This window comes from Marmota monax, unplaced genomic scaffold, assembly GCF_021218885.2.
Source record: "Marmota monax isolate L192 unplaced genomic scaffold, Marmota_monax_Labrador192_F-V1.1 WCK01_AAM20220418_F8-fsc00001, whole genome shotgun sequence".
In the NCBI taxonomy this organism is placed as follows: Eukaryota; Metazoa; Chordata; class Mammalia; order Rodentia; family Sciuridae; genus Marmota; species Marmota monax.
This window is the reverse complement of record NW_026693777.1, coordinates 59,661,286-59,682,800: the sequence shown is the minus strand read 5'-3', so window position 1 is coordinate 59,682,800 and position 21,515 is coordinate 59,661,286. Positions and strand designations below refer to the sequence as shown.

The following is a 21,515-nucleotide window of genomic DNA, read 5'->3' as shown; positions in this document are numbered from 1 at the left end:
CAGCATGATTCTTGTTGCGTATCCTATAAAATTCAGGTAATTATCTAACATCTCATCATTGTATGATAGTTTGAGCAAATTACCGGCTGTGATTAATGAAACTTAAGTATCTGTAAATTGAAACTGAGAAATAAAAATTCCGCACATCAATGTTCAGCCAGAACTAATTATTTTAAATCTACTGAAAAAGATCACAGTTACTGGGAACGTAGATGTCCTATTTTTTGGACCTGACATACTTATGTTAATATAAGAGAATAGTTATTTAACTTCCCATTACTCTTTTCTTTTGCCTCTAACAAAAGAGATACATACTTCATGTTTGATCATAATATTAAAGGCAGTGTCGGGGTGAATAGCTAAACTTTTATTTTATAATTCTACTAGGATTTTTCTGGGTTTCTTTCTTTCTCTCTTAAAACTTGTTCTATGAGGGCTGGGGATATGCTCAGTGGGTAGAGTGCTGGCCTCACATGCATAAGACCCTGGGTTCAATCCCTAGCCCCATAAAACAAGAAAACAAACAAACACTTGTTGGAGGCAAGAGGATCACAAGTTCAAAGCCAGCCTCAGCAAACTAGTTAGGCCCTCAGCAACTTAGTGAGAGCTTGTCTCAAAATTAAAAAAAATAAAAATAAAAAAATCCTGAGGATGTGGCTCAGTGGTTTAGCACCCTGAGTTCACTCCCCAGTACCAAAATAAACCAAAAAACAAAGGAAAATGTACTAGAAAATGTTTCCTCATAGTGATATGAGGGAAGTTTAATAATAATGTAATAGAATTGATGCATATTGATTATCTTGTGATGTGATCCCTCTTTTTTTTCTGGAAAAGCTGTTTTAAAAAATCTGAAATACATGTGTGATTGCTTGTCTAAAAAGAGAAAACAATATGAACAGTAGGAGAAATCACATCAAGGGAAAAAAAAAAAAGAATTGTCAACCAGCTTCCTTAACAAGTCAGAAATATCATTTGTTTTCTTTTTCCATTTCAGTTTTTTCCCACATTACTTTTACATAGTTAGAAAGATGATGTAGATACATAATCTTCTGCTCAGATTGCCACTTAACCTTAGCTACACTGTCTTTTTTGTTGCCTCGAAGTCTTTATAATTATTTTAAATGTCTGTGTAATGTTACACTGGTGGTTGTGCCTTTGTACTCCTGGATTTTCCAATATTGAATGTTTACCTTGTTATAGCTTAGAAAATGAAGTTTTATTGTTGACAAAACTTGAGCTTCAAATGAGAGAGAGTGCATGTATTAAGTGTATCTAGTATATAAATCTTTTGATTATGTTGACCATTTAAAGGAATAATTTCCTCATGGGGAAGGCATATCCTCTGTAAACAGCCTGACACCTCATCCCAGATTCTGGGTTTCTACTTGACATTGTATCTTATGAAATTTCAGTTTGGCTTCCCTGTTCACATGACCAAGAAGCCTGGGAGCTCAGGCCTGACATGAATTGCATAGATGGATTCAGTACTTCAGAGGTCACAAGTCCTAAGTAGAACATGGCTCCCTTGCTTCTCACCTAAGCTTTTTTCTTAAACATACTATGTATTAGTTCAAAGAAATCCAACAAAGTTCTGACTTTTGGGAAATGGCTATTTTAATTTTGTTTTGTTTGGCTTTGAGATATCAAATTATTTCAATATTGATTCCAGTTTCCACTTGGGGCTGGGGGATTAACTTGCTTGATTTTGTACCCTAGTCAGAGTTTCCTCTTCTCACAGGTAACTCAGAAATTGATGACAGTTCATCAGGCTGGGTGTTCATAGGAGAACATTTGTGGTGTACCACCAAATTCTTGTCACCTAGCACAAACAGCTATATTGTCTTATGAACTCGTAGCATCCTGTTTTGTTTTGTTTTTCATATGAAGTCCTCCAACATTTTATATGGTATAATTCTATCATGGCAACACAAAGCCTACCAATAGGAAAATGAGAAATCTGACTTCATCATGTTTTTGAATTATTAATTCAGGGGATTTTGAAGGAAAAAAACGGGGATTTTGAAGAGCAGACTATTAACAAAGGCAGTTAAGCTACCAAACGGAAGGTAGTCTGTTACTCAGGATGTGATTAATATTGCCTCATCATTTAATTTTAGAACTTCTAAAATAAGGAAGCTTGTTCAAGGCACAGTTTGAAATCTCAGAGTGCCTACTTTGTCTTTTTTCTTTTTAATTACAAAAGTAACATATTGTTACAAAAAGTTTGGAGAATAATAAACTGAAAAAGTCTCCCATGGTCTCCTGGCTAGGACCCAAATTTCTGCTAATATTTTGTAATACTTCTAGTCTTGTTTTTATAAATATATTATTTTATTTTTATTCATTTATTTTGTGGTGTTGGGGATTAAATTCAGGGCTTCACCCATACTAGGCAAGCATTTTACACTCCCAGCCCTTTAATTTAAAAAAAAAAAAATTATCTATCTATTTTACTGGGAATTGAACCCAGGGACACTTTACCACTGAGCTGTATTCCCAGCCCTTTTTTATTTTATTTGTTTGTTTGTTTTTGTGGTGCTGGGGATTAAACCCAGAGCCTTGTGCATGGCAAGGAGGCACTCTACCAACTGAGCTATATCCCCAGGCCTTATTTTTTATTTTGAACAGGATCTCACTGAATTGCTTAGGGCTTTGCTAAGATGATGAGATTGACCTTAAACTTGAGATTTCCTGCCTCAGCCTCCTGAGTTGCTGGAATTCAAGGCTTAAACTACTGTACTACCTAAACATATTTTTGTAATGATGTTTTGAAGGTAGTTTGAATCTAACAGTACTTCCTATCCCTTCCCCCCATGTTTACATGTTTTTTTATTAATTAGTTTGCTAATTATTAATTTACTACTTAAATGGTGCTACATTATGATCTAGTAGATCAGAAAGCTTAATGGACGGCCATTATAATTTCTGCAGAATTCTATCCTTCTCATGTTCCCTAATTTTCTTAATCATGTTCCCTATTATTGAGTAGTTAGAATGCTTAAGTGTCTGTCCTGTGCAGAATGGTAATTAGCAAGACTCTAATTAGCGTCATGTTGCTCACATAGCCATGAGGGTGACCTCATCCTGCATGGTTTGCCTTTCAGGACCCATAATGTACATATTTTTGCTGAATTTCTTGTCACTTGTTTTCTTTTTATTTGTTGGGGTGGGTGAAGGAGCTGGTCATGATCTACTTCACTGGTGGACATTTTTGTCTTTCTTTCCTCAGTGGTGAGAGTGGTGCTGGAAAGACAGTGGCTGCCAAATACATCATGAGTTATATCTCCAGAGTGTCTGGAGGAGGCCCCAAAGTCCAGGTAAGTTGGTAATGACCCATTTTGAGACCTTGTGTTATTTGGAAATGTGAAAGATCCCATGTGCTATTTTTAAAAGAATTTTTTTTTAACATGGAAAAGGTTCTATAACCAAGAAACAGGAAGTCTGTAAAAAAATATCATTTTGAGATAGACATGCCAGCTTCTGCAAATCAATAAAAACAGTCCAAAAGGAAAATAAACAAACCATATCTCATAGAAAATGAAGTATAAATTACTAATCAAACATGAAGATATGCTCATATTGTCATGATAATAAGAAACAAAACTACAAAAAAAAAAAAAAAAAAAAAAACCTGTATTTTTACCTACTAGATTGACAAAATTCTTGTAGTGTTTTAAACTCTCTTGGCAAGAACATGAGAACATAGTCATTCTCATGTGTTGCTCTGGCAGGAACATGAACTAGTATAGTATACTTTATTTCATGAGGGCATTTCAGAAAAATCTATCAAATTTATACACATGCTCCCTTTGACTCAGTAGTTCTGTTAAAATGATTTCTTCTTTTTTTGAGACAGGGCTTAGCTAAGTTGCCAAGGCTGACCTCAAACCTACAATCCTTCCACCTCAGCCTCCAAAGTAACAGGGATTACAGGCATTAGCCACTGTGCATGTCTTGATTTATCCTTCAGCTACGCTGAAAGGTATGCAAAATGATACATATATAAAATTATATGTGGCATTTTCTGGTAATGCAGAAAACTGGAAACAAATGCTCATCTATAAGCAACTAGTGAAATAATTTGTGGTTTGTCATATATTAGATTTTTATACAGCCATAAAAATGAGACTTCATGTTGTTCTATGAAATGATCTCCAAGATATATTCATTAATTGCAAAAAGCAAGGTTCCAAACCCTCTATATAATATGAGGAAAAATGAGTATGCATCAGTATTTATTTGGATATGCATTACATCTCCCTGGAAGGATACCCAAGAAATAGGTTGTCTTTAGGGAAGGCACTGGGAGACTGGGAGAGGCTGTACTCTTCCTGTACACCCTTCACATACTTATATTGGACTCTGAACAAATTGCCAATTCAAGAAATTTATAAATTTTAAAAGAAAGGGAAAAGAGAAAAGAAGAAGGAATGATTAGCGAATATGAAGAAAACATCAGAAAATTCACAACAGATGAGAAGATAAGGAGAATTCCCTGGCAGAGAAGCAACAGAGTCAGGAAGATAGAGAGATGAACTGGGTAGATCAGCTTCATCTATTCTCTGTCACTGATTGTGGTAGCAGAATCAACAATGACAGAAGCTAGTAAAGCCAGCTCCCCAAGGAGCAGGGGGTGATGGTGATCAGGAGCTAAGGTTTAGAGGGGACTGTCCCAAAGTATAGTGCTCTTCACTGCACACAGTGCTGGTGAACTTTTAAAAATTATAATTCTTATTCCAAAGTAGAATCAATTCTAAAGATTAATTTTTAAAAATCAGAATCATTTAATAAGGAATGTTATTGCCATGGTGAACTGTAGACTTTTAAAAAAAAAGATAAATTAAATTTTTTTATTAATTAGTTTGCTGATTATTAATTTACTACTTAAATGACCTAGTAGACCAGAAAGCTTAAGGATTTTAAGGTCCATATTTTCTTATGTAAACTGAAAGGGTCTCAGTAGGACCTCTTTCTCTGAAGAAAAAGGAAACTCTAGAGCAATTAGCTCTGTCCAGGAGGAGGTGAATGCAAGTAATGCCTATAATTCTAAGTTTACTAAGTAGCCATATTTACAAAAAGTAAAATGAAACCGATGAAATTAATTTTTAAATGTTTTATTTAAACCAACTGTGTTCAGCTTTTCATCACTGTAACAAAATACTGGAGAAAAAACAACTTTAGGAGAAAGATTTATTTTGATTCACAGTTTCAGAGGCTCAGTCCTCAGTCAACTGGCTCCATTGCTCTGGGCCTGCGGTTAAGGCAGGGCATCATGGTGGAAGGGCATAACAGAGGAAAGCTGCTCACCTCATGGAAGCCAGAAAGCAGAGAGAGAGAGAGAGACAGATGAGGGGGAGAGAGAGAGAGAGAGAGAGGCGCCTAGGGACAAGATAATAGTTCCCAAGTGTATGCTCCCAAGAAGGACCCACTCTCTTCAACTAGGTCCCACCTCCTGCAGTTTCTTCACTTCCCAGTAATCCATTCAGATCATTAATTCATCAATGGATTAATGGATCAGAGCCTCATGATTTAAACGTTTTCAAAAAGCCCACCTCTAACACCACTGTATTTGGAATCAAGCCTTCAACCCGTGAGTCTGGTGTGGTTCAGTCCTCTTGCTTTTCTCTATTCACATGACTCTGTCCTTAGAGGGCCAATGTGGAGGCAGGAATCAGAATGCTATTTTGTTAGTGGGCTGCTCTTTAATTTATTCTTTCTCTTTTCCTTGATAACTTCATCACATGCTTCCAATTCTGTTGGACATCACTGATAGTTCATAAGTTCATACATGCAAAACCATACTCACTTTAAAAGTCTCTGATTAGACCTGGAGGCTTGAGCTCTTGCCTTAATCCCCAACACCACAAAAACAAACAATTGTAACAGCAGCAGCAGAAGCAGCAGCAACAAAAACAACAACAGTTTCTAATCAAAGAAGGGAAGAGATAGAAGAGCCTTCCACTCATTCCTTTCCTAAGAGGAGCTGAGAGCTTTGAGTGGTGTAGGCACATCTAGCCAGCAAACAGAAGACAGAAGATCCATAAACTCAAAATTTATTTTACAAAGAAAAGCAAATTTTATAATGATTCACGAGTTTTTAAGGACTAGACAGATTGGAAATATTTTTCTGAGTTTGACCCCATGGAGGGACCACCCAGAATTTGCCCTTGGTGCCATTGCTATCAATGATTCCAAAGTTGGACGGAACCAGTCCTCATTTCTTGAGATACCTAATCTTCTGAATATTCAGATGGGTGCCGAGGGAGCACTTTGGCTGTTAAATGGTCGATTCGTCTTGAGTGCCTTATTTAGTCCTGTTTGCCACAGCCCATGACCTAGTGGTCGGATTGCAGACGGTTAATGTTGATTTTTCTCTTCCTGTTTTCCTATGAGGACAGTGATACAGAGCTCTTGGCTTAGAATTAGTCAGTAGCTAAAGAGCATAAGCCAGAAGACTTGTTATTTCTGGAACATGTTTAACCATAGCATGTGAATAATTAGAAGTACAAGGAATGACTCATTGTTGAAAGACCTCTCCAGCATCAAATCCTATCTATTGAACTGTCTTATGTCCGTGGTGTGTTTTGCACACTTTTAAGTCTGGCATAGAACTTGGGTGTTTTGAAAACCAAATTCTTCCCCTCTAGGAGACTAGGACTTATTTCACAAAATCCAGCATTGGCCCAAGTGTGGATCCATGCTGGCAAAACCAGCAGCACCAGGGAGCTGGTTAGAAATGCAGGTTCTTGGATCATGCCCCAGACCTGCTAAATCCACATCTGCATTTTAACAAAATCCATAGATGATTCATGCACATTAAAGTTTGAGGAACACCAGATTATATTTCTAAAACTTTGAGGAGGAGATACTAATTAATTTTCCCTTAAGGTAGCTTTTGCTTGTAGTTGAGCAGGGGAGGAGCTGGGAAGGGCCATGATCAGAAAAACTAATCACAACAGCAAGGAGATGCCCCTTGTTGCTTCACTTTCTTACTTGCTGTGACTCCTGGCACACTCAGAAGTGCAGAGTGAAGCTGTAGCCACACTAGCTAGAGGTCCAGATCAGGAACATTTGTGGATTCTGCTTTATTAGTGGCAACCTGGCTCCTGGGGATCCTGCATCAAGCCAAGGGAGTTGGGAGACCCAGTCGCACATACAGGGTGAGATCTGTTGCCATGAAAGAATAGATTCTCGAGAAATTCCCAGGGATACATGACTTGGGGCTTCTCTCCTTACAGCATTCAGAAACTAGGACATTAGGGAAAGTGCAGCTTCGCATGTGTGGCAGGTGTCTGCACCTCCTTAACCTGTGGTCTGTTTGCTGTGACAGCATGTGAAGGACATCATCCTGCAGTCCAATCCGCTGCTGGAGGCCTTTGGGAATGCCAAGACTGTCCGAAACAACAACTCCAGCAGATTTGTAAGTCTCATCCCTGTTTCAGAGAAATTTGCCTAATTGATGATGTTGATGCTCTTACCTTAAGTCCTAGGTCCCAAAGGAAATAAGAGCATTTCACATATCATCAGGAAGCCACCTTGTCAATTTCCCCTTTATTTTCTAAAGCAGCATGTTATCAAGCTCCAATTTAATCTTTGACTAAAGTTATTTTTGAGCTTCAAGGATGCAAACTAGATAATTTCAAAAGCAGTTGCCTTACTGAAGAAATAAAAATTGATGAAAGTGGTGGATTTGGTTCCTGAGGAGTTTTGCTTGTTCCCTAGAGAAATGAATGGAATCAATAGGTATCTCAGAGATCACTGCCCACCAGCAATGATTTTGCTCCTCAGAGCTTGGTCTGTGAAAGGAGCAGATCCTTGGACTGACTGGTTGCATGGAGAGAAACTTCCTCCCCTGTCAGAGTGAGCTGACTGCACACCCAGCCTCTCTGGCTTTATGCATTCACTTTATGGGTTCAGAAGTGACTGGACCTAGCCTCACAGAGTGCCTCCTCACTGGCTTATGTACCCAAGGTTACAAAAATGTCAACCCATGCATTGTTCTGAATGCCCATTTCCACATTTTTCTGTCTGGGTGTCTCCTGAGGTGGTAGATTAGAGAACAGGAATAAAATCCCCTTGATAGAAAGCCACATTTACAAAGAAACAAATGCTTACCCCATAGCCTGATTTATATAGATTTTGCATCTTATTTCACCATAGATTATGTCTGGCACTAAAACACGTGAGGAGCCATCTGTGAGGCTGATACTGGGCCATTTTTAAATAAATAGTGGGAAATTCAGAGAAAAACAATTTCTTTTTTACTCTTTATTTTGGAAGGAAGTTTCTGTTTCCAAGAGAAGCTTCACCATGTTCTCATGCAATAATTGTCAAGTTCCCTGGTGGATTGTGTCAATCAGGCTCACCTTCACTTTCCTTGTTCCCCAGGATTATTCAGAATATTTGCTCCTTTGTTTATCTCTCATATCTTTTGGCTAGTGCCGGGTTGTTTTATCCTGAAGTTTCTAGGTGATAGAATAAGAAAGAAAATGTGAACATATTTTCCGCTTGACCTTTTTTCCCTAATTGTCATTCTTAACCTGCCTCATAAAAGTGGAATCGATGAGATTCAGCCCTCTAGCTACCCTTCATCCATTCCTTTGCCTTCCTTAGAGAGCAGGACAAAATAAAACAAAAACTCATCATTTACTATCTATCTGATTACAAAATTTCATATAATCCCACTGGAAGGATGGGAAAAGTATAGATGGGCTGTACACATCCTTTCCCCCTCACCTCCTGCCAGAGGGGAAATTCGCTTCCTCTGAAACAAGTTGGCAGAGTTCACTGTTGTTAGATTAAGTGTACCAAGGGATTTTCTGGCCCATTCTTTATACCTTTTGGTTGAGCAGGCAAGTAACTACTGGAGGAAAATGGGCAGGGAATATAGCATATCCTTATTTAGTCTGGTTGGAAGGATTGATTCTCTCTGAATGCAGAACTGTGTGATTGGACAGAAGCTCAGGTTATTGTTTGATATGAAAAATTGAGGAAGTCTAGGCCAGAATTAGGAATAATTCAGAACATGTCTCTCATTTATGAATTTCCTTGAATTATATACTGTATTCAAAACCTATTTGCAGCATTATGTTTTTGTTTACCAACCATTAAAGGAAATCCCTAACTTTCTTGCAGGGAAAATACTTTGAAATCCAGTTCAGTCCAGGTGGGGAACCAGATGGTGGAAAGATCTCCAACTTCCTTCTGGAAAAATCTAGGGTGGTGATGAGGAACCCTGGAGAGCGGAGTTTTCACATATTTTACCAGGTTTCCCTTTATATCTTTTCTTTCCCATTTATTTTTCCTCCATATTAATATATATTTATTTATTTTTTTTTCTCTCAGTCCTCAAGTGTAGACAGTTTAACAAGCTGAAGAGACTTCATTACTACCATATGCAGGATCTTAAAAATGTCCCTGCCATCAAGGGAAATAAGTTCTAATTGGAGTGACAAGGCAAATTCCCTGAAAGTTAAATAATCAAAAAAATGTTGACATAACTTCAAAACAGAAGTAGGAGTGTTTGTTTCTTTGCCAAATGGGAATTCATATGGAGAGATTTGGCCAGGATGGTAAAGGGGAGATGTTAAGGTGGGGAAAGCCCTGGGTAGAGAGTGGAGAGGGCACCTATCAGGGAAGTTGGGTGACTGAACCAAAAGCCAGAGAGGTAAAAGCCAGTTCATGAGCCAGCCTCAGCCAGCTTGCAGGGCAGACTTTTCAGCAGGTGGACTGTTGGAGAGGAGAACTGATCTTTAATGCCAGCTCAGAAAGTTTCCTTTCAGACCATTAGAAGCCAGGGACAGTTTGGGGTCAGAGCAGTGTACAGGATGCTTTTAAAATCATGTTCCAGTCTTCAACAACCATATGAATCAGCTGTATTAAAAATATTTTTAAGTATTTAAAAATATAACGATGTCCTATCAATTATTAATGTTTGGGTTTACTTATTAATATCTTTATATTAGGGGTCCATATTAGTTTTCTTGAAGAAAGGCCTGGTAACTGTTTTGTTTTGGGTTTGAAGATCACTGGATTAGAAGGAAGTTGATCCTTGAGAGTAACTAACAATCTCTTCAATGCACAGATGGTTTTTTTGGAGGGTTTTTTGGTACCAGGGATTGAACTCAGGGGCACTCAACCACTGAGCCATATTCCCAGCCCTATTTTGTATTATTTAGAGACAGGGTTTCACTGAGCTGGTTAGTGCCTCGTGATTGCTGAGGCTGGCTTTGAATTTGCAATCCTCCTGCCTCAGCCCTCTGAGCTGCTGGGATTACTTGCGTGTGCTACCATGCCTGGCCACAAGATGTTTTTAATGATGGCAGATCATTCTTTTGGTTGGTGTCTGTTGGTTGAAAAAGTACATAAATGACCAAAAGCCTCTCTGAGTTCAGTTATGCATGTAATTGTATTAATCAAAGCAATATTTATGAAGTGAATGAAAATGGTTGTGCATATCACACACAGCAAATATGTTATTTATCGAGTACTAGACAGAAGTGTTTAATGGATGTCAGGATCCCTTTCAATAAATGCAGGCCCCACCCACCTCTAGGAGGCAGATCAAAAAATACCAAAATAGAGGCTGGGGACAGAGAGCTCAGGGGTATCAGAGTTTGACAAACACTAACCCTCAAAGATGTGAAATAGATGAAACTCCATGGGAGTAAGTGTGGAGAGAAAAATAATGCCCATGCAGGACCCAGAGATGCCTAGGTCCTCCACAGATGAGAGGCATGAAGGTAGTGAGAGGAAAACAAGGAAGCCCAGGATCCGGATGTGTCCCCAAAGCCAAGGGAAGTCTCAGGGGGATGGGCCACCCCGGTTCTAATGCTCTGTGCTCTGGAGGGGAATGGGGCTGGCCAGGGATCTGAGGACTAAGAATTGGCTTAGCTACTGGAAAGTGGGCAGGAGAGGAATTTTGCCATAGTGGTAAGGAAAGATGGTGAAATGTAGCTACAAGTTTTTTAGTGTGCACCCTATAGTGAGAAGAGTGGGGAGGCCAGCTCCACTTTAAAAATTCAGGAGTAATTAAATCAGAGAGGAAGTAGATTATGCACCCTGAGGAAGTTCAGAGTCAAAGAAAAGCTTTTAACAAAGGTAAAGAGCCCCATGTTTGTAGATAGGTGAGTTGGAGAAAGGGAAGTTGGAAAATACTAGTGAGAAAGACTATGTGATCTGAAGGGAGAAGTTTGAAAGAGCTGAGGAACGTTCTTTGTTGCAGGTGGGGGTGGAATAGAGGACAGATGAGGCAGGACACCAAATAGGAAACAGGAAGCAGGTTTATTTGGCTGCAGACATGTTCAGAGGTTATAGCTTTCGTTGTAATCAAGTAACCCTCAAACCCCGAGTTCAGGCAGTTTCAGAATTTTATACCCACCATGTAAGGGGAGGGGCTCAGAAGTTCACACAAAAACAGCTTTTTCTTCCACTGTTCTGGGCAGGTTAACCCTTCAAGGACAGTGCCTGAGGAGGGGGGAGCTTCTTCTCCCCTTTCTTCCCTCCCCTGGCCAGCTGTTACCTTGGAGCCCCATTAGTAACATCTTCTCTATCTTTGAAGTGTAAACTTGTCTGTGAAGCTCAGCTCAAGGCCAGAGGCCTTGTTAAAGGACCTGTCTTTCTTATCACACTCTGCATTTGCAAACCCCTTCTACCAACTATTATATATGTTGTTATTTGTATTAGATAGTCCATAAATATTTGTGAAAAACTAGCACCTGAAGTGCTGATCTCTTTTGGCTGGTGAAGTAAGATAGAGCAACAGGAAACAGGAAGTTTAACTATATTGAACTCTCTTGCAGAAATTCTTTTGCTGATAGTCCTACAATCAATTATAGTGAAGATCTCTGGAGAAGCTTAAGATTTTCTGTGGAGGGGGGTGTCACGACATGGGGAGTAGGGAAAGAAAGGAGTGTCACCAAACATTTTCAGTAGACAGGGAAAAAAAAACACAACAAAGGGAACCTGATGTCACAGGTTGTCCTGGAATTTTTCAATAATGCCGCTGAGGCCACCTATTTGCCACAGGGGAGCTAAGACCGCATGAGGAACTTGACAGAGATGGAGAAGCAAAGCTAGGAGCTCTCTGTTTTTCTGAATATTGCTTACATTGCATTGAGGCCCTGGGTTTGACCCCCAGCATGGGTCAGGGGGCAAACTTTCCATCATCTCAATATTGTTTGTTGGGTTCATGCCATAGTGTCCTGGAGATGGCTTGCACAGGATGTATGCATTTCTTCCCACCTCTTTTGTGACATTTCTTTGATAGGTATGCTCCCATTGGGACTAATTTCAACCACGAATATTGGGCAAACACTGTATGTAAATGGTTTTTTCCTCCCAGGAGTTGATCGTTAAAACTTTTCCAACACCATTGGTTGGAGTTCAGAGTTAAGGCAGACATCAGTGCTGGAACAAGAAGTCAAAGGACAGTCAGTGATCAGACTCTCATAGAGCGGGAGCTCCACGTTTTTCAGTATGCACCCTGTAGGGAGAAGGATGGGGGAACCAGTTCCACTTTAAAAATTCAGAAGCAACTCAGGCAGGAATTTAGTGGTGGCAATCTGTTTTGCTTTCTACTCTTTCAAAGGATCACAACTGTAGCAGTACAATTTTTTTCACTGGACAAGATCCTCAGCTGTTACAGGTTTTATTAGAATTAAGAATTAAAATTTGCGGGCCTGGGGTTGTGGCTCAGTGGTAGAGCGTTTGCCTAACATGCAAGAGGCACTGGGTTCAATCCTCAGCACCACATAAATGTAAAATAAAGATATAAAAAAAAAAAAAAAAAAAAAAGAATTAAAATTTGCCACAAGCCTGCAGTTGGTGCATGCCTGTATAATCCCAGCGACTTGGAGGCTGAGGCAGGAGGATCAAAAGTTTAAGACCAGCCTCAGCAACTTATACCCTAAGGAACTTAGCAAGACCTATCTCAAAAAATAAAAAGGTCTGGGGATGTGGCTCAGTGGTAAAGCACCTTGGGTTAAATCCCAGTACCAAAAAGAATTTGCAGAGATGGTTTGGGACTACAAGTAAATAAGATATTCACAAGTCCCTTCATATTTTGGACAGTGGAACAACCCATATATTGAGAAAGCAGGGCAGAAAGTCCTTTCTGCCTGGGCTCAGTCATGGTCATAGCAGGAACTATGGGGTCACTGTGGGTGCCTTGTGGGCCACATCATAGTACATGTCATGTTCTGTCACTGCAGCTCATCGAGGGGGCCTCTGCGGAGCAGAAGCATAGCCTTGGTATCACTAGCATGGATTATTATTACTACCTGAGCCTTTCCGGGTCATACAAGGTTGATGACATCGATGACAAGCGGGAGTTCCAAGAAACTCTGGTAAGTACCAGCACAGGGCCAGGCAAAATCTCCTCTCCAGCTGGGCATCACCTGTGGCATAAAGGGCAGTAAAGGTCACCAAAGCAGAGAGCAGGTGACCTGCTACTTTGTGCCACTGTAAGCATGCCTTGTTTAAGACCTATCTTTCAACAACTTTAAATGGTCATGTGCCCAGTGGCCTGAGGACAACTTAATGATTTGAAATGGGTGAAAAAGTGAGTTCATCCTTGTCCCTCTGTAGGAGCTCTGATAATCAGGTAAAACCTATTGTGGGCAATTCACTTACATGCACACTTTTTTTGCTGATGGGCCTTCACAACTGGTGTGAAGACCTGCACACTGGTCTTAGAGTAGAGCTCTCTCAGAGTATGGAAAGCCAACATGCATATAGTGCATCTATCTTTCATAGAATTTGATGGACATCAGAAACTAGGCTTTTTTTAATGGTGCTTTGATTTCCTGGAGATTTTCAATTAAAATTCCTTTGCAAGTATAATCTGTTCTCATTCCTCCCAGAAGGGAATGATCTCTTGACTAGTGGGAGTGGCTGGCATGGGGGCAGCAGTGCCCTTGGAGGGGTGAGTTGGCAACCCCAGGAAGAGGCTGGCCCTGGGGACTTGTGCCCAGCTGCCACTCCCCTGAGTGTCTTTCCTCTGGAGCCCTCCTTCCCTTATTCCTGGAGTATGGAATGCTGTGTTTAAAGATAGAACTGCCCTTCCAACTTCTGAGAAGAATGTGTGCAAGTACACCGATCAGTGATCGCATTGGGGACTTTCCACTGCCATCACAAGCTAACCATGTCTACTGTAACTCTTCAAGTCAGTTCATGCTTCTTGGTTATATGCTTATGAAGTTGGTGACCAGCTTGTCTGGATAATCTCTCTTTTCTCTTTCAGCATGCCATGAATGTGATTGGGATCTTCGCAGAAGAGCAAACGCTGGTGTTGCAGATAGTGGCAGGGGTTCTCCACCTGGGAAACATCAGCTTCAAAGAAGTGGGCAATTATGCTGCAGTAGAGAGTGAAGAGTGTACGTAGCTCTGGCTGTGGTTGTTGAATGAGGGGAATGGTAGTTAGCTCTGATCAGAAGTAACCCACCACTCTGCTTGGCTTAGATCCTTAGATCTAAGGATGGTAAATCTCAAGTGTATATCAGATAGAGATGAGAAGTCTTACACGTCCTGCTGTGGCAGACCAAAATGGCCTTAGGAAAGACTAGACATCTCTTATGCTCTTGCCTCTCTTGTCACTATTAGCTTCTCCATGTAGGTCACATTGTAGGTCATTAATGAAATCGTTCCAATTTATCACTAACTTTGAAGAAATTTGGAAGAATTTCACATCTAGTTGCAAAGATTAATCGATGCATTTAATGAAGATTAATGGTTTAATAATGCCAAAGACTAGTCTCTTAATGAAAACCTTTTTGGTAACTGGGCTTTACAATCTTCATTCACCTAAAATTCATGAAGAACCAGTGATTGAATTTATGTAAATATGAAAAAGCTCAGTTTGTCCCATGGGTTGGATTAGATTTGATTTCTGTGCACAGAAAGAATATGGACTTTGACTATTGTGTTCACATTCTGATGATCATGTTTAATGATCACATGTGTCATAGTCACATCCTCAAGCCCTGAATGGCCATTTTTACTCTCTAAGAAGAATTCAGGGCCCTTCTTGCAGAGAGACATTATTGATTTCATGTGCCCACAGTCCACCACAAATACCATGCACGTAACTTCTGCCTCTTAGGCATTGACAGCTTTCCAGGCTGTTCTCAGAATGCACACATCCTTTAACCACCCAGGAAGGCATTTCTTCCTTTCTCAGCATTCTTCAAGGATGATAAATTTAGCTGCTTGGTAATAAATAGTATCCCACTCATTGCTGACAATGCAGCGGGTATATTTCCATTCCAAATAAGGTTCTTTTTTATATTTTTGTTTTCTTTTCTCATAAAAGAGGGAAGTTTTACTAACTTCTGATGTCTATCTGCTAAGGATAAATTATGTCTACCAGGGAAGGGGATGGAAAACGATAAATATACAGGGTGGCCATAAAACCTAGGAACATGACCTAGCAATCATGATAATAATAATTGTGTTCCTGTACTTCATGGACTTTATCCTTGACATTTAACAAATGCACTTATGTGTCCAGGAGGATCATTAACACTTAGTCTTGTAACAGTGGCAAAATAACAGCTTTATTTTGGTGGAAGTGTCTGTGGAGATAGACTAGTTTTCTCTTGCTCCTTGGATGGTAAAATCCTTTACTGCTACTTTATGCTTGAGAATAAAGTCATGATGCTGAACCAGCAAGCATGCCATTGAATAGCTGAGCCAAGAAGTGTTTCATTGCTCACTGAGGTCTGGAGTGAGTAGCCTCCTCTGCCAAATAGGTAAGGCCTGGGGTTGGCAACTGCTTTGAATTTAAGGTGGACAAGCAATGGACATCAGAATGAGCTTGAAGCCAAGTAGGTCTAACAAAGAAATATGCACCTCTCCCAGTAATGTTCTTCTATCATTACTGGGTTTTGTTCATTTGGTCATATATTAACACCGTTTAGTGGATATATGGAAAAAGTCCTCCCATGCACCCCTCTGTAGTTAACTTGTTCCCCTCCCCAGCAGTAACTGGAGTTAGGTGTTTAGAGCAGCCACTCACATCCATTCTTTTCCCCGCTTTTGTGTGATAATGGGCACTTATCACACAATATTCTGCAGTTGCTTTTCATATAGCATTTTATTATATCTTAGTGATTATTATTTATCCATTCATAAGGGGTTTTATCCTTGTACAGCTGCAGATCGTTCCTTTGCTTGGTTAACATTTTGACTTCGTGACCTCATCATCTGTTGCTATGCATTAGATAGTTTCTGATATTCTGAATGAACACTACTGAAACGAATAACCTTGATCCATGTTATCTTTCTCCTGTTATCCATGCAACACATCTATAGAGGGAAAGTCTATCTATGCTTTTATAATCAAAGAAAGCATTTTTCTCTAGCTTTTGTATTGTAGGAAAAAAATTGGTTATGAATCCCATCACAATGGGCCTACTAAGGCAAAATAGGCATGTATTTGACCTTAGACCAAAAGAGATATAGAATTTTCTAATCAAACCTCAACTTAGGCACTTATATGCCTGCCAACATCAATGCAGTGAGTGACATACTTTGGGAAAAAAGTTTTTCTTAAGAGGTATTAAATGCTAAATTAACCTAAGAAGTTTGTAGACAGAAAAAAAAATACTACTTTAATAAAATGAGGAGTAAAGGCCCCTTATTTTTACCCTATGACTAATGGATGAGAAAACAGAGCCTCAACACCAAAGACAAAGGAACCATATTTACCTTACTATTTTAAAAAAATTATAAAAGAAAGGAATTTTGTTTTGCTATGTTTTTTACTTTTCTCTCTTCCCTATACTTCAAATTTAAATGGAAAAATGAAATCCAACTTTGCTTTACACCGTAATGCAATAACAGAAGTCTATTTCTGTTAGTTAAATGTGCTGAAACATTACCTTTTAGCAGGTTCTTCTTATTTTACATGACTCTGAATAACTACACTAAAGTTGCAACATTTTAATTAGTCGTTGCTTCACCCCCCCTCATCTTCCCTAAGCCTCCAAGCTTCCTTGCTGACACTCTCAGAAGCAGCCACGCTCACCCACCCTCATGGAATTCATAGCTTGGTGGAAGTCAATATAAGTGGCCCTATAATTTCAGCACCAGGGCAGCCACTGAAAAAAATATGAGGCTATAAAAGCTTGTTCTTGAAGAACATGGCATGGATTTTTTCCAAACCAAGTATATATTTCCTCCCTAGTCTTCATAGCTGTTTCCCTAAGCTTGTGGCTCTGGTTCTTGGCCAAATTCCATGCCTTGTTTTTCAAGTGCCTGCAGTCTTTTGGCCATGCCTGCTCTATGGAAGAATTACAAGAGGTGGAAGGGTAGTACCTGTCTGTCAGTCACTCTGTCTGTCTCAAGTACTCTTGTGTTAGCCCTATTTTCGTTTTTTAGCTGAGGTCATGACAATAATAACCAGATATTTTAACTGTGCCTTGGTTTTGGTATGGCTACGAGTTTTGGAGAAGCCCATGCTTATAAAATAGACAAACAATGTAGTTTGCATTAACAGTGAAAGGGGCCCTGGTGGATAGACTATCAACTATTGAGGATGATGTCCATTACATTTAGTAAAATGGGCCCTCCCCAATGCTGGTGGTAATTACCAGTGTGACAATGAAGGCCTCTTGTACATTGGGTACTAAGGTAAACATCTCTTTAATTTTCACAAGAACCCTATCTGTGTCTATCTGATGTGTGGACATCATCTCTCCTTACTCTGTGCAAAGGATGTTTTAGTTCAATGGAGGATACACCCAGACCTCCAGAAGGGTTAGCATTAAAACTAAACTAAAGGAAAGGGCCATCAGCAAATCAGCACATTTGGTTTTCTTCATGTGTCCTTTAGAAAAGGAAGCCCTTCCACCAGTCAAAGCATATACATGATACTCATGTACATGATAAATACTCATATACATGATAAATACCTTGTTCTGGCATTATACATTTTCAGTTGCATTCACTGACTTAATCTCTTTGGAAGGTGTGTACTGAGAAATGTCAACCCATTACATTTTAACACCATCTGTGCACTTCAAACTGATTATCCTTTACCAGGAGGCTTGTGATTTTTGAGCATTATTATAAGGTCTTTAACACAGTCCTTTATCAGAGAATTTTGGTAAAGCTTTATGCAGAAAAAGAAGACATATCCAAGTTCAAAATTTGTACTTTCATCTATGAATACCTTTCATTTATAATGGAAAAATCTAACACTTTTTATGTCCAAGAAAGGTGCCATTTATTCATATTAGAGCATTTTGACAAAAATCAAGAAAATCCCTTCTATATAACTAGTCTTCTTCTTGGTAATTTTCATGGCCCAAAATAAGTTTCTAAGCCATGAGAGTCTGTTTTTCTATCCAAGACCATAACAATTACCCTGTTGCATGTTGTTAGAATAGAATATGTGTGCTGAGATATAAGTGACACTAGTCCCCTCTGTTTCACTCCATCTGCCACCCCCAGGGAAGTCTTCTTCCAAGGTCCCTCTTTCAAATGTGACCCTCAATGTGAAGCAGGCCTGTTACACTAGGGATGCCTGCTTTTGCCTCCTGCCCAGATATCTCTTACCATTCAAGAACCCAGCACTGAGTCCATCCTAAGTTTTTCAACTTAGTATCTCTGCTGCAGCCAATACTGTCAACAGTGTAGACCACCTCCCAACCACAGCTCCTGCATTCCTGCTTCTTTATCTTTGCATATCCCTTTCCCCTCTCCACATCTAAACAAATCCTGTTCATCCTTTCAGGCCTGGCCCAAATGCCACACCTTCCTATCTACCCCAGCAAGTAGCAATATCCTCCTGTTCTAAATTCCTGCAGAACTCTGTTGTCTATCTGTGAAGGAGGGTTGTTTAGTAAACTGTCTTTACCCATCTAGATTTTCTTGAAGATTTCTTAAATATTTTGTATTCTTTCCTTATTTCATAACACATGGTAAGCACTTAGCCAGTAGGTGATTGGTTGTAGTTATTAGTTCAACGATAACAGGTGCTTCCAGGTCTTTGGAAATGATGCTGTGAAAACATTGCACCAAGAAGGAAGAAAACAATATTTGAGCCAAAGAAATGTTTTTTAATTGAGTTCCTTCCAGGCTGCCTTGCTGAAGACTTGGATAGATGTCCATTTTCAGCACTTCACTGTGATCTCAGTAGGAGGGATTGGCCTACCATCCTTCTGGGATCACTGATCTGTATGGAAGTCTCCATCGTCATAGGGATTTATTTATGTAATAGAATGGCCATGAAAAATGAAGTAGGTGGATGTGTGTGGGATTGCTGATAAGCAGCCTTCAGAAGAGTGGAAGTTTCAGGGGGTGGAAGGTGCCTTGTGTCCATAAATTATGCACACACAAATGCCTCCATGTGTTTGGGAGATGAGTTGTTAACACTTCTGTAAGACAATCATGTTTTGTTTTATGTTCTATAGTCTTGGCTTTTCCTGCATATCTGCTGGGCATAAACCAGGACCGGTTAAAAGAGAAACTAACGAGCCGGCAGATGGATAGCAAGTGGGGAGGCAAGTCAGAGTCCATCCATGTGACCCTCAATGTGGAGCAGGCCTGCTACACTAGGGATGCACTTGCCAAGGCTCTGCACGCCCGTGTCTTTGATTTCTTGGTGGAAGTAAGTAGACATAAGTTGATATCAGCGATGTTCAGATTTTATCTATAAGGAGTATAACTAAGGGTTTTGATTCATTATATATATACACACACACACACACACACACATACATACATACATATATATATATATATATATATATATATATATAAATTTTTTTTAGTTGTTAATGGACCTTTATTTTATTTATTTATATGTGGTGCTGAGAATCGAACCCAGTGCCTCACTTCTGCTAGGCATGCACTCTACCACTGAGCCACAAACCCAGTCCTCATTCTTGGTAATCAGGATCTTACTTTTTCACTTTCTATCCTCTCACTCTGGTACTGTGGAATCCTGCTTTTCCTTCTAGAATTGCTCAGCAAGACACATTAGCTAAACCTAAACAGTTTCTTCTGGTCAAAACATTTAATAAAGCCAGGTCTAGTGACTCAGAAAAAGAGGAAACCCATGGTCCTGAACCTTTCTCAACTCAGGAGCCTAGGGTTTAGTAATGAGGCATTTATCATGTTGATGTGTGACAAATCAATCCACAACACAGCAGCTTGAAACAATAAGCATTTATTTTTCTCACAATCGCTGTGGGTTATGTATTTGCAATTGGCCCAGCTTGGGGGTCCTGACTCAAAGATCAGGTTGAAGGGTTAAGGATACTATGAAAGATGGATGCCTTCTATGGTTGTTGGCGGGAGGCTTCAGTTCCTTGCTACATGGGCCACCACATGGAGTTGCTTGAATATCCTTACAACTTGGTTGTTGGTTTTCCCGAGTACATGAGCTAAGAGAGAGAGCATGAGTAATGAGCCACAAGTTTTTTATGTCCTCGTCTTGGATTTAAGTACTATCACTTTGCCACAGTTTAGTCCATTAGAAGCAAGTCACAAGTATAGTCCACACTAAAGGGGAGGGGAATTAGGCTCCACTTTTCAAAGGAAGGAATATCAGAGACTTTTTGGATATATTTTTAAATGATCACCGTTATTTTTTATTGTGGCATAATCATACACACTTGCCTGCATATGCATGTAGTGTATATGTACATATATGACATGTATATTCCGAAATTTAGTCTTTCGGCTTCATAGAGCTGCCAATGCTATTCGATGTCAATCACTGAAACCTCTAATGCTAGAATAATAGCAAACATTTAGGTAGCAGTACGTACCACACACTGTTCAATTGTTTTAGAAAAAATACCTCATTTATTTCTTACAACAACTCTGTAGTCTAGATATTATTTCTAATTTCCAGATAAATCAGTGAAGCACAAAGAAGCTAAGGAATTTTCCCAATGCTACACTGCTATTATATGGTTTTTATAGGAGCTTGTAGATATCTAGCTCTTCTACTTCTTTGACTTAATGTATTCAGGCTAGAAGGAAACCCTAGGGAAACCCTGGTCAAGGGACACAGCAAGGCCACTGGATCCAAGGAGTCTATTTTTGAACCCAAGTGGAAACACCTATAAAGCTTAGGAAGGGTTAAGGTCGGGTAGGGTGCCTTTGTGTCCTCCTTGTAGCTATTTGAAGGATAAGATTGCTTGGGAAGGTCAGGGTCTTGCGTTTAAGTTTATTTCACCAAGCAGGGAATCTGAAGACTGGTGGATTTGCTCAAGGCCTGGAATGAGAAAGGTGCAGAACTGGGACTAGAACCCACAGCTCTTGGCTCTGTTCAGGGCACCTTTCAGCATTAGACTTCCCACCTTCCTTCCTGTCATTCCTCATTTTTTTCTTTTTTTCAGTGAATGTGGATGAATGCCTATGTAATTAGCATAATTTAAGCTGACATGTACTGCTGAATATGGTATATCACTATTAGCTCACCAAAAAAAAAAAAAAAAGCACCATTTTTCTTTGCCTGGAGAACATACTTGATACTCCAAACTTCGGGTGGTTGCCACCTC

General features: G+C 39.7%; 1 protein-coding gene and 1 non-coding gene across 2 annotated transcripts in view; both read left to right on the top strand.

The window, feature by feature from the left end:
* Myo1e (myosin IE) overlaps positions 1 to 21,515 on the top strand; it is a 191,099-nt gene that overhangs the window by 103,254 nt on the left and 66,330 nt on the right. Inside the window, exons 5-10 of the mRNA XM_046460896.2 lie at positions 3,230 to 3,317; positions 7,331 to 7,420; positions 9,136 to 9,267; positions 13,212 to 13,346; positions 14,243 to 14,375; positions 19,416 to 19,612. Coding sequence (XP_046316852.1) covers positions 3,230 to 3,317; positions 7,331 to 7,420; positions 9,136 to 9,267; positions 13,212 to 13,346; positions 14,243 to 14,375; positions 19,416 to 19,612 — 775 coding nt within the window. The remainder of the gene's footprint in view (positions 1 to 3,229; positions 3,318 to 7,330; positions 7,421 to 9,135; positions 9,268 to 13,211; positions 13,347 to 14,242; positions 14,376 to 19,415; positions 19,613 to 21,515) is intronic.
* On the top strand, positions 12,682 to 12,754 carry Trnav-aac (transfer RNA valine (anticodon AAC)). The gene has a single exon. It is a non-coding gene; the product is annotated as a tRNA-Val (tRNA).